Below are 13495 nucleotides of genomic sequence, written 5' to 3'. Positions count from 1 at the left end.
GTGAACAGAGTCATATACTAAAGCAGTAACAGGTGACGCAAATCACATCCCTCTCTTGTATGGAAATGGTCATTGAAAGGAAGACTCAAGAGTTAGCCATTTTCAGCATAGGTGAGAGATTTAAATATGAAGTCACATGTCAGGCTGCTGCTTTTAACTCTGGATTTTAAAAGGCTGCCTTCATTTTCACACCCAGATGTTATTTTTTTCTTCTTATTTACAGTGGGATCTCCATTTTCTCAACAATATGAAGACTGATATGTACAGCTGGCTACGCCAAGAATGCCAAAGGTTAAAACAGGATGTTTAAGAAGTCAACTTTAAACTAGTAAAACCTTGCATTTACTCCTGACAGATTAAAAACCATACTTATTTGAGCTACATAGAAAACTATGCACATTGGGTACGTAGGTTGTTAGTATATTAATTGTAGAGGATTGCATCACATCCATTCTGGTTAAAAACTTTGTGACTGGCTCCTTATTTTTCAACAAGACATTTTTAAAGGCATATTTGTTTTAGCTTGACACGATGAGTTTTATCCAGAAAAAGGAGGAACAGATTTTAATATGGAAAAGTTTTTCAGCTGACACAGCAGTGTTTCTCATGTTTTTTTATTATTATTAATACGTTTTATAATAGAGCCTTCCCTTAATTTATTTTGGCTGCTATAAATAACTGCAGTCGTGCCTAACGGTCTTACATAACGATTAGAGCTCTGGCAGTGTTTGAAGACCTTGAATTTGAGACTTTAAAAAGGAAGACGAATATTCAGAGATTTTTGTGTTATTTTGGCATAAAATATCAGCTGCTAGGCTTTCTAAGATACTTATAAGATATTCATATTTCTTTAACGGTACCTCTCAGCTCTGCCCACCGTAGCTTTCCACTAAAAGCATAACTACCTAATTTCTATCGCTGAAGGATTCATTTCAGCTCTCTGCCTAGTAATGAGTTGTTTCTCCCTTCACACACACACAGCTCCCTCAACTCTCCAGGCTCTTCCTTTCAGGAGCCTTTGATCGCATCATTCTCACACTCCTGTTGACAGTTTAGCACCTCAGTGTTGTGGAAATCTCCGCTGGCCGGCATTGTTTTCTTCCTCCCCGCCCCGCCTTCCCCTGACCAGTTCACACCTCCAAGCCCCAGGAGAAAGCCCTGACTGACGTCTCAACATCCCAGAAAGAAATTGCTCAACACAAAGCAGAAAAACTTTATGAGTAGCCTTGAAACATCATCTAGAAGGAAATGATTCAAAGCCTCATCATTTTCCAATGAAATAAAATCCATCTAATTGACTCCCAGGCATACACAGCATCTACTTAGCTGTACTGGGGAGGAAAAAAAAACCTGACTTGGACTGCGGCAAATAAAAGCGCATGAGTGAAGACCTAAGACAGATAAAGAGCCGATAAAGCAGCCAGAGGTTGCTGAGCATCGCAGAGAGTGAGGGATGAGGGGATTACGAGCAGAGGCTGAGAGGATGAGTGGATGAACACAGGATGATCTAAGGATTAACCACATAAACTGAACAGCCTAATAACACAATCAGCCAACTAATACAAACAGATTGTATACTTACACACAGACATCCGCACAAAAAACATGTGATACGGCTGGTTTTTCTTTCAGGAATTAGATTTTTTTTATCCTATATTTGTGGGCAGAACAACAAGAATCTGCGTGTGTTTAGAGGCCTAAAGATGAAAGAAGTGTGTCCTGTGAGCCTAAAAGATGATTACTATCATCGAGGACAGAGAGGAAAGTAGGTGGAGGATAGGAATAGATGAGTGATGGTTGTGGAGGCACATCTTCCTCTACACAACCATTAAAGTGAAATCTACACCCCCACCTTGTGGCTTACAGAACAACACCGAGCCATGTTAGTGCTGTACGCAGGCTGCAGGAATGTGGCTTATTATGCAACTAACATAATACCAACACTTTCACAGGTGCTCTTACCTGACTGTGAGATGGGTATCCATGGTAGCCAAGGGTCAAAGGATCGTTGTTCTGAAAGAGAGGAGCGGATTTTTTTTTTGGTGTAAACATGGCCTGTAATTTCAAAGGCAAACAGACACTTTGTATTTTCATCACTCGGGAAAGCAGTTTCATCTCTTGTCGTGTCTCTATCTGACTTTACAGTTTTTGTGTGACCCCCCCAATCAAATTAACTCCACTGGTGACACACTCCTGCAATCTCCTCAGTCAGCCTCCTCTCCAGTTTTCCACCCGGCGGATCCTTTTGTCTGCTTGTAAAGACGTGATAACGGGGGCGAGGGAGCTCATGCGAGCGGCGGATAAAAGGCAGGAAAAGAAAGAACGAGTGTTGGCGCGGCTCTTAAAATCATAAATAGGTCAGGAGTGTCGGCGAGCGTGAAGCCCACTGGTGTGGAATGCCATCATAACCTCTTATGCAACCTCTAACAAGTTCCTTTAAATGTTCTGGCTGCACGGAGCAAAACTTGCTACATCAAACGTCTGGAGGAAGAAGCAGAGAAAGTCATTCCGGGCCAATTCATCCCTTTGCCAACTCGCACCCCCCATTTCGTACCTACATGTTGCAATTTCATCCAACTCTACTTCCATTTTGGATGTCTAAATTACGTTTACTCAAATGGATAGTTCAGGATTTTCGTAAGGTCAGTTTAAAAGGCTGTAAGCCGTTAATCCCTTATTGGCAGAAGATGACTCTCTTGACATCGTACCATTCCAAACTTGCTAGGCCAGGAAGCTAACGCTAACTGCTGGTCCGTAAGGGGCCGAGACCAAGTGGACTTTTACCAAAACAAAACATCTAAATTTCAGCAACATCTGATAATGCTGATGTATGAACCTTCAAACTGACATGATGTTTTCATTAGGCAATTATTTACCCAGGAAATAGATGTAGGAGGCTGTGTGTCAATAATGTGAAACACATATCCCTAGTCAGTCATTGCAGATGATGGCCACTCACACTAGTGATGTTTACATGGACATAAGTAAATATCTTATTGGAATAAAAATGCATCATGTAAATACCCCATTCAGAATATTCTGATCAGATTCACCTCGATCAGAATGAAATTGTAATCCGAATGAGAGGATCACAAGAGCGATTGTTTATGCTGATTGATCATTTTGAATGGAATGTATTTAAGCACTTCTTATTAACTTGTCTGTCTAACTGACTTGAGATAGGTGCCCTATGTTAATGTGATGTATGTTCGGCAAGACTCGGTATCAGGGGAAGCAAAATTGTTTTAAAACTGGCTTGTTATGGTCCAAACTTAGATGGATATTTATTTGCTTCTGCTCTCTAATCCTGTAATGCAGGAAGACCAAAAACATATGTAGCGTAGCCCGTAGCTTAATTAGGGGGTGCAGTAATGTCTCAACCAGTATTAAAATCTGGGATCCATTATGGGTGCTCAGAATGGACAATCTACTGCATTTGTTTTTATGGAAGTGCAACTTTTTCTGTGTATTTTTAGGAACATTTTACAACTCTGCATATGTCCGTGCTTCTATTCAAAATAAATACTGGTGCATGTAAACCACATCATGATTGGATTTAATTAACTCTGTGCCTACATAAATGATACATTTTGATTATTTAATCCAAATACAAGGAATTTTGGGCATGTAAACAAAACTCCAGAGCCAAAACTCCTGAGCTGGAGATTACTTCCTGAGGTGTCTTGTCCACCTTCGCTGCATGCATGCTCAGTGGGATTTCAGAAAAAGTTAACTTAATGCAATCAATTGTTCGCTGTCACTCAGGAGGAGTGTTTTCTGCAAGTCTGCAGTTTGCTAGGTTTCCTTAGATTGAAAATGTAACTTGAGTGCACTGCTTCATAACGGAGATAAACTAACGTGTAATCAACTTGGAATCTGTTCATATGATTGGATTCAAGTGACTTCTTTTGGTGAAGAGCCTCGAGACAACTTTTGTTGTAGATCGGTGATATATTAATAAACAAAGAACAAAGTTGTTCCTGTCAGACTGAATTCCTGATATAAAGGAGAAGCACTGTAATGTGCAAAAATATAAGAACCTTTTAAGTGAATTCCATCAAATCATCAAACTCAATTTACCGTGTAATCACCAACTTTTTTGTAAATATGTATCGAATGCAAATGTGACGGCAGTTTTGTTGTTCATAAAATAGTATTTACATAAACCACCATGACATTTCTAGGATTGAAATTGTTTCAAGGCAGCAGAAGTCCATTTGTTTCAAACCTTACTAGACCGGCCACATGCCGGTCTAGTAAGGGTTGACCGGCAACCCTTACTAGGTTGCCGGTCAACCCGGCAACCTTCTCTAAGAGATGTCTTAGTGAAGACATTTCTTCACTAAGAGATGTCTTGGCATCTCTTAGTGAAGATAACAGTTATCTACTGCAGGTTAGGCTGGGCCAGTTAATGATATCAAGGTTTAATATTTATTATTTTTCTAGGTGTGATTTTAAAACAAGTAAAGTTTTCCACATTACTGCTGAAAAAGCATCATGAGATGCCAAAGAAAGAGCCAGAGCAACTGGTAGTACAAGACTAAAAATGACTACTGCACATACCTTTATAAGAAAGAAAATATAACAATCTGAAAAGCTACCAGTAAACAAAAAAGACAGAATTTTATTGTGGAAACTAACAGTACCCTCCATCACTCCTAATAATCCAATAATGCTGTTTATAACTATTTTTGGCCAGCCATGAGTGCTATGCATGTTAAGCAGCTGCCAGCAGGCTCTCCTGACAAGCCCAACCAACTTGCTTAAATCAGTTTCTTAAATTTTTCATATAAAGACCAGGATGCCAAAATGGTACAAGAAGCAAATATACAAGAAAATTACAACTGAATAAAGAGGGTATTTATTCTATTTTTAAGACTATCAAAAATAATTATCATAGCATTATCATAAACTCAGTTACCAATGTGTTACATTATTTTAGCGGCAATAGAAATGGGAATAGGTTTGTTTAAAATTTTGTGTTTAGTATCGTCATGTTGCTCAAGGTTGCCATCTGTGCAAAGAGTCTACTTATGGCATCTGCTCTGAATTGGTACTACAATAATAAACGGAATTGAAACTATAGCATGAGAATCTCATAAGGCTCCATGCTTCTTAATATATCTTGGGACCAACTTTATGCAGACTCATAATGTTGTTGTTCTGGCTATTATGCAAATGTATTTCATTAAAAAGAAGACTTTTCACAGCAATTACAGCACACTCGGAAAACAGATTCTCCTGTCCCTGACTTCATATCAGCAGATTACAAAACATCTCCGCTCCTCCCTCTTCTCTCAGTCCTTCCTCCTCTGATCTTCCTTTCATGTGGAACCAATGTCCCCTCGTCTGCTCTGTCCCCCAGGGTGGAAGGGGGGTGGGGGGGCACTTTGCTCTGCGCACATTGCAGCTTGAGTTGCCTGATTAATACTGGAGCCATCTCACTCTGGACCCCATGAGGCCATTTCACTAAAACTGAACACAATGTATCCAAATGTAAGAGGCAGAAGCAAGGAAGAGGAGGGAGAGGAGGAAGAGGGAGCAGGAAGCGCCTTCGTGATTGAAAAATACAGCTTGTGCGAGTCTATCTCGGAGCCAAAAATGTACTTAGTGATCTGGCTTTGGGAGGTAGAAGCTCTAAATAATGAATCACCTCTTAGAGGCTTGAATAACATGAATAAAGTATAAACCGTCTTTTGCAACGAGGGCAAACTCCGAATGCAACACACTGCAGGTATGGAGGAGCAAAACAACACCCGGAGAGGAGACGAAAAGAAAAAAAAAGAAAAGATTTATGGAGCTGCATGCTGCGTGGAAGTAGAGGGGGTGCTGGGTGAAAACACACATCTGGAAACATCTGGAACTCATATGTGCGAGGCACTGAATATGGAGCCTGCGATATAACGGAAAATGGACAGGGAAAAAAAAAAGATGGAAGGAGCAAAGACAATGACTCATACATGAGCAGAGTCATGTGCTTAATTTCCTTAAGGACCCGGGAGAGCTGAGATGAAGGAGGGAGGGGGGGGGGGTCTGTGTGGAAGAAGCACAACATGAGTGAGTCTCACTCTCGCGCTCCACGCCACACTTACTTACACTGTATATGAGAAACAAAACAACTGTGTATGTCATGGAGTCATGCTTGACTATTTAAATTCTGTTGGCAACAAAACGAAGCACGGACGGTTCCTGCCTGGGAGATGGTGACTGGGTTATTTTAGCACCGATTAGAGTTTTGTAGCCAATTCCTGGTTTTGTAAAGCTTTTTAAAGTTAGCCAATTTCGATTTTTTTTTTTGGCAAGAACTGTACAAACAGCATTACATTTTTCCAAGCCTCTTAATTATTCGCATCAGCAGCAGAGGCTATGTCACACACACAAAAAAAAAACTATGATTGCGCAATGATGTCTTAAGCTGTCTTTAGCCTGTGGCATTAGTGACAAGCGCAGTTAACGAGGCTAGCCTTTTGAAAATAGCAGTCTGTGCATTCCTCGAGGATGTAGAGCCCAACCTTAAATCAGATTTTCAAAATGCTGCCAACATTTCCAAATCAAGTATATTCCAATAATGACAGACTAAAAACACAAAAGGCTGAAATATTTGTAAACTTTTCTCTCCATTAAGTTTCCTGCTGAAAGTCTTGCTCTCTCTTGCTCTCCATCAGCCTAAATTAACCACAGACAGCATATAGTCCTTGTTAAAATAGATTATTTTATCTCTGCTTTTTCTGACTTATTTTCAAAACACTTAACCTATGTTGGAAATATATAACTGTTGGTATTTTCTCAGTGCGACACAGTAAGTGGATTTTCACACTTGATAGCCCAGAGACTTGGTTTGACTGGGGACCAAAAGTGCAGCATTTGTTACATTTTCAGCTGGTGCAGTTCGCTTTCACACTGCATTGTGTCAAACAAGCCGAATTAGTTGAAAAACGAGCCCACCCTCTCACCTGTAGTAGTGCTGCACCAAGAATCACTGAAGGCAACAGCACGGAAACCTCAGAAGACATGAGTGCAAACTCCTTCTTTGCAAAATGGAAGCAAAAATGGAGTTAGCGTCAGGTTTTAGAAACTGCTGGTTTTCTCTTTGGTCTTTTAAGCCTTTCGCATTTGTTTAGGTTGCATTTACCCAGAATTCCTTGCGCTATAGTCCGCTTCCTACATATGGACTGCAAGTGGGCTAGCAGTCTCTAGTCCACTTGCAACCACATACGCATTCAAACTGTGTTAGAGTTCACTTCAGTTGGAATGAGACCTACGTTTTTAGGTGGACCCGCACTGGCTGTTTTGGTCTGAATCAGAGTTTGATTGTAAATTTACACTTTCACACACAAACTGGCGAGGGCATACACAGTGAACCGGTGGCTGTGCAATCTGGAGAAAATAAGAAAATGACCTGAAGACAACAGATTGTAAAGAGGAGATGGGGGGAGGAGGATACATGGCTGTGCAATCTATTGAACACATCAACCTCAGTGCTCCAGCAACCACTGCAGGTCACGGCAGGTGCTTGACGGTAATTCTGGTCACAGGACCCATGTCTATTATGATTCTGCCCTGGGTCGGCTGCTTTTCTGCTATTACCCGAGAGTTAGCCTTCCCTGTTGCAATGCAGGAGACCACATACACTCAGGAGGATGTGAATCCACTGTTTCCACAGCACGTATGTGCTAACCCTCCAGGCAGCCAGCCCAGTGATCTGAAGTTTGTTTTCCCTTAATACACCTCACATTCCTTCGACTTTTCACAGTAAAACTACACGTGCTTCCTCAAGGGGATGTTGGCTGAAGTCAAAGTGGATCTTGGAAGCTAGCTTGACACTTCGGGAATCAAGATAATCACAGCAGCATCAGCTGCCAAATCATGTGCTACACAGCGAACACCACGGTTCACTGCACTGATCTTAAACAGAGAAAGAAAATACAGAGTTTCTTTTTTCCCCCCAATAAATAACTTCTGATCTGATAAAACAGAATCAACATTTGCTTGTTGTCGATTACTGCTCATGATAATTGCACATAATTATTTGCTCTGCCTCACTGCAACATCATTTAAGTGAAAGTAGAGACTGAAATGTGGCTTCTGGGAATAACGTCAGTGGCTGTATGTGGAAAAGTATATGTGGAAAATACTGCGGCCAGTGCTCTGACACTTTAGTGGGATTTTGATAAATGTGCTGATAAAATTGTTAAAAAAAGTGTTGGATTGGGTATCACACTGGCTTCAACCCGTCAGCCCCCTGGTGTGCAACTTCAATAATGTCTAATTGCTGACTGGAGCCGGTAACTTAGCACAACAGTTTTCTTTCCGTTTCTTTTTCTTTGTGTATTATGTTTCAGCCAACTTGCAGAAAGTACAGCAGATACATCCAGGATCGTGTAGTGTTGATATCAGCTTCAAGAAAAGTCTGTATTACAGATATGTTACTCTTCCATCAGGCTCAAATTTCTGTAGAAAAACAGATTTCTGTTAGCAGTCTTTCTCATAAACAACAACTTTCAAAGTTTCAGACTTGGCATGGAGCAGATCAGGTAAACATTATATTGTAAAAAGTATTTGCTAATCTACCCTCAAACACATATGAACTTGAGTGACATCCCATTCTTAATCCATAGGGTTAAATATGACGTCGACTCAGCCTTTGTACTGATAACATTTTCAATATGGTTGGAAAATTATTAAGAATTATGGTGTGAAAACTAAAATAGAAAGACAACAGTCTTCTTGAGGTAACACATTATTTTGAAAACTACAGTGAGCAAGTTACAAGCCATCAGTCTGTCAAGCAGCTAACTGAACAACCTGACAAAAACAGTTTTACTGTATGCACAGCAACAGTTATTGGGGGATTATCTTGTATTTTTAAGTACAAGTATCAATATGATAAATAATAACTATAATAAAAATATATTATTTTTGCAGTTGCAGAAAAACTGACTTTTTTAAATAAAAAGAACATTGATTTATATATTTCTGGATTATTAATTTAAAACGCCAGTGCTAACATCATATTTTTAATCAAGGTTATATTGTGAGAATCTCATATTCATCCACGCCTAGCACAGACCCTCAGCCCCAACATTGGCAGCTAGAGTGGAGCAATATCATGTGAATTAAGGTAGAGGCTGCATTGCAGATGGAAAATTATTGACTATGATGAAGCAAGAAGGTTATCAGACCAAAGGAGAAAGAGAAAAGTGAGAATGGCTTCTAAGGCCCTGACAAGATCTTGTCTCTCGAGACAACAAAAAGCTGTGATACTTCTTGTAAAAGTGAACTCTGTCTTGCAAATTGCTATCTAGTTGGTATGTGACTGTCTGTTACAACAAGTGGAAGCTAATATTAGGAGCCCCATATAAGAAGGTGAGCACTTTGTGGCTCCTATTTCAAAAAACAAAAAAATGGAAGCAGTTTTTCAACTCTTCCATGTTGTTCGTGGTTAAATATGACTAAAACATTACTGGCTGTACTCTGCGGTTGGGTAACAAACATAGCACCAGATTCATACCTTCTATGTTGTTGCAGGTGGAAACGTTTTTGAAAACCATTTTTACAGGCAAGTTGAAATCAAAATAGAAAAACTTGGAAAAAATGACTTAATAAGGCACCTGTCCAGGGTGTACCCCGCCTCTCGCCCGGAACATTAGCTGGAGATAGGCAACAGCAACCCTCCCGACCCCACTGAGGGACAAGGGTGTCAAGAAAATGGATGGATGGATGGACTTAATAAGGCAAATGTTTTCAAAGGAAGAGTGATATAGATAGAGACAAGAAAAATCTGTCAAAAAGAGGAAACTGTATGCAACCTACAATCATTTAACTGCTTTTATTCAAGAATGACATTTTGTCTTGTTAAACTGTTGCATGCATGGTTTAATGTTAAATCCTGTGGTGGCATTATGGCCCCCTGAGACTATTTTTTATTACCAAAAGCAGATTTTGAAAGAATGTGATAAAATCTTTCTTTGTGAGCTAGGTGTATTATTACGCCCACCCCTGATTTTACCTAAAATAATCAAAATGCATTAATGCAAATTGGGGGTTTTGATGGATGTATTTAAGTACGGAAATTAAATTAACCAGAAAAGAGACGTTTCAGATTTTTAAGTAGCTTTGTGATAGATTTGTCATCACTATTATCAACCAGCTGGGTGTTTCAGGTTAACAATCTTTTTTTCAAATAATTACAGATTAGTTCATTTTTTCTTTTTTAGTTCTTAGTAGGCCTGTCGCGATAAACGATAAATCAATTAATCGGACGATAAATTAAACCTATTGACCTCATTTTAATTATCGTCTTTATCGTCTCTTCCGGCCTTTTTTCTTTTTGTTGATGACACTGAATGAAAAAAGGCTCAGCTCCGATGCTCTCCACTGACCCTCCCTTCCTCATTTCCTTAGTCTAATGTCCAGCGCACATTACACGAGTTCTCGGCCCATTTTTAAACCCTGAGAGACAACACCTTAGCCGACAGAAATCCTAGGTATAACGGTTCGATCGGGTTTGTCGTGCCGTGTGGTGTGTGGTGTCCAGCCACATGGGCACAAAATAATGGCTACAAGTCCAGTTAACTAATTTTAAAATCAGGCATTAATCAATGCTTTACTATAATCTACCTGTGATGCATGTGGCTAGAGTCAGCGTAAAGTTCTGACTCAATGAAAATCATTTTAACCTGTTTATGTCACGTTAACGAAGAACAGCTGAAAACTTACCTGGTTTATCAACTGAGGTAGCAATTTGGCTCCAACTCCTCCCCTTGTCATTTCTATATTCTTTGCACGAAATGTTAAATAAATATTAATGTTGTTTCCACAAATCATCTCCAATGTCCGCTGGACTTCGGGTTGCGCGGTTTCAGCTGTTTGGGATTCCCCTCCGTAATTTCTCCTCAGAAAGCGGAGGAGGAGAATCCGCGCTTTCTGATTGGCTACTTGTCACATTCAGCTTTAAGCTCCCAGCCGGGGAAAACCCCTGATTTAGATCGGAGAGGCCACGACGATCCACGGTAACACACCACACACTGCAGGATGATCGGTTAGATCGGCCAACGATCTAAGATTTTCGTAAATAGGGCAAAAAATGGTGTAGTGTGAACTATTGCATCAGGTGGTCGGATGTGCGCGTTTTCTCTATTTAAATCTAGTGATTACTGAAGGGCAATATAGTATACAGACTTCATAATCTGCACTCTTTTAGTTGAATGCAGTATTAATTTCCACTTTGGCTTTTTGTTTAGTTTTTATTCAAGTACGTTTTTTGTTAATGGAGACTGAGAAACCATTTTAGTTTTGTTTTTGGTTGTTTTGTTTATTTAGTTCATCAGTTCCAGTGTTATGTGTTCTTTTGAAAATAAAGTGTATCAGGAAATTGCATGTTTTAGTCATTTCCATTAATCAGTGTCAAAAGGTCTTGAAACAATATTATCGTTTATCGCAATAATTTTTTAGACAATTAATCGTCCAGAAAAATGTGTTATTGTGACAGGCCTACTTCTTGGTCTATATGATATACTGGAATTATCTAAAAATGTGGACAAAAAAGGCTCAAGAACAACAGAACCTTGATTCGTAGAAAAAAGCAATGGCTGCTTTCCCATTTCCAAATAAGCAGGTCTTATTATACTGCTATGCACCAGAAACACATCAGGAGCAGCACATCACTCAGCCGCAGTTCATATGGGATGATAACTACACTTTATCATTGGCTCCTCAGCAGAGCCGCATCCCAAAACACTGCTGCTACCTCAGAAATGCAAATCACTCGAAAGGTTTTCCCCAGAAATTTATAGCAGCCCTGAAAAATAAAAAAAAGGTTTTCAATCTGGTGGATGAGGACATTTTTCTTACTGATGTTTCTGTGTCGTTTCAGTGCTGTGGCCAAGATAAAAGCATGAAGGGCTGAACCACATATATTACTGTTCTGGTCCAGTCATTTGTCCTCTGGGCTGCCACTCCAGGCAAGTCCTTATTAGGATCGAGAGAGTCCCGATTCCTACACAGAGCGACAGCATAACACCAAGCACTCCACGGCAGGCCAGACGGATATCGAAGCCGACAACCTCCTCTCAACATTCCCAATGATCTGACTTGAGCTGAAGATGAGAGGTGTTATAAATCCCCTGCCACCCTGAAAATAAAAACAGGACTTCCCCCAGCACAGCGCATGAATATAAAGTAGACTGATTATATGTTGTGAAGTCAGCAGCAGTGAGCCAGACACCAATGTAAAATCCAAACCCTTGCTTTTAAAGTACGGCTCAAACTCCTGTTAGACCCGCAGCCGTTAATTTGGCCGCATTAGCTGAACATTCAGTCACCTCCTTCATGCTGCACTGATTTAGCAATGCTTTGTTGCTTAGCTAAAACTCTGCAGATATGATTTGACAGTGCATTTCCACCCCTGCACATTGATGACATCACGTCAAGAAAAGAAAAAAAAGAAAAGAAAAAAAAGCAGCGACAATGACAGAGTGGGTAAAAATCTCATTGTTGAACAGTGGTGGCATTAACATATTACTCACTACTTCAACCACACCCAAATGTGCTGTCTTCACATTCAGGTCAAAGTTCAAATCTTGCCATTAAAAACAAAATTGCCCTAATGTCAGCAATACAGGTTTTTCTTTTCCTTTTTTTTTTTTTGATTTACAAGAAAGGATGGAAAGGATTAAGTAAGGGGGACTCTTGCTTCTGCGAGCCGGGGCAGCTGTAATATTTTCCATTCCCTGCAGATTAGCTTAACAGACACACTTCTCTGCACTTTCATACGGCTTTCTTGGAAACAAGTTTGCAAAAGTCGGAAAACTTAAGGTCATTTAGAAAAGTTTGACTCTAGAATATGTATGGCGTCACCGGGTTGGAGAAAAATAAATACGGCAACTTGCAAAAGTAAACGGAAAAAGTTCAAGTAAACCACTTTTTTTTACATTTTTCCAGTTATAACAACAAACTTCTATGTTTTCATTTAGCTTTTATGTGACAAGACCACCACAAAGCAGTGGAAAGAAAAGGTTATTTGGTGGGGCTTTTCTTTTTATTATTGTAAATACAAATTTGAAAATGTGAAATATATTTTTATTTAAGTCCCTGTACTCCAACACCTGGGGAATAATCCAGTTCTACCAACACTAGTGAACAAGGCATTGTGAAGAGAAAGGAATGGGAAATTTTCAGTCCCTATATGAAACATTACGTATGTTCCTGCCCTGAACGAATCATCCCCTTGGTGAAGCATGAGGGTGGCAGCATCACGCTGGAAGGTGGCACTAAATACAGACCAATCCAGAAAAAAAACTCAACTATGAATCTGAGGCAATACTAAGAAAAAAAAAAAAACAAAGACTGAGCTGAAGCTTTCTCATAAAGGCAAATAAACTCGACACGTGCAAAGGAGATATACATATCTTTTGTTTTGCTTTTTGTTTTAAATTTATTTTTGCTTGTTTATTCTTTTATTACACTATGTTAAATAAAGTCAAACCAATATATA

The 13495-nt window shown here is 39.7% G+C and overlaps 1 protein-coding gene across 4 annotated transcripts in view; it reads right to left on the bottom strand.

Annotated features, from left to right (window-relative positions):
• Nucleotides 1-13495, bottom strand: part of rbfox2 (RNA binding fox-1 homolog 2) — a 49844-nt gene that overhangs the window by 33375 nt on the left and 2974 nt on the right. For all 4 annotated transcript variants that reach the window (XM_008415983.2, XM_008416011.2, XM_008415973.2 and 1 more), the window contains one exon: nucleotides 1963-2013. In XM_008415983.2, the coding sequence (XP_008414205.1) occupies nucleotides 1963-2013 (51 nt within the window). The remainder of the gene's footprint in view (nucleotides 1-1962; nucleotides 2014-13495) is intronic.

The sequence above is a fragment of the Poecilia reticulata genome, linkage group LG1, assembly GCF_000633615.1.
Source record: "Poecilia reticulata strain Guanapo linkage group LG1, Guppy_female_1.0+MT, whole genome shotgun sequence".
NCBI lineage: Eukaryota > Metazoa > Chordata > Actinopteri > Cyprinodontiformes > Poeciliidae > Poecilia > Poecilia reticulata.
This window is presented reverse-complemented; position numbering and strand designations above follow the sequence as displayed.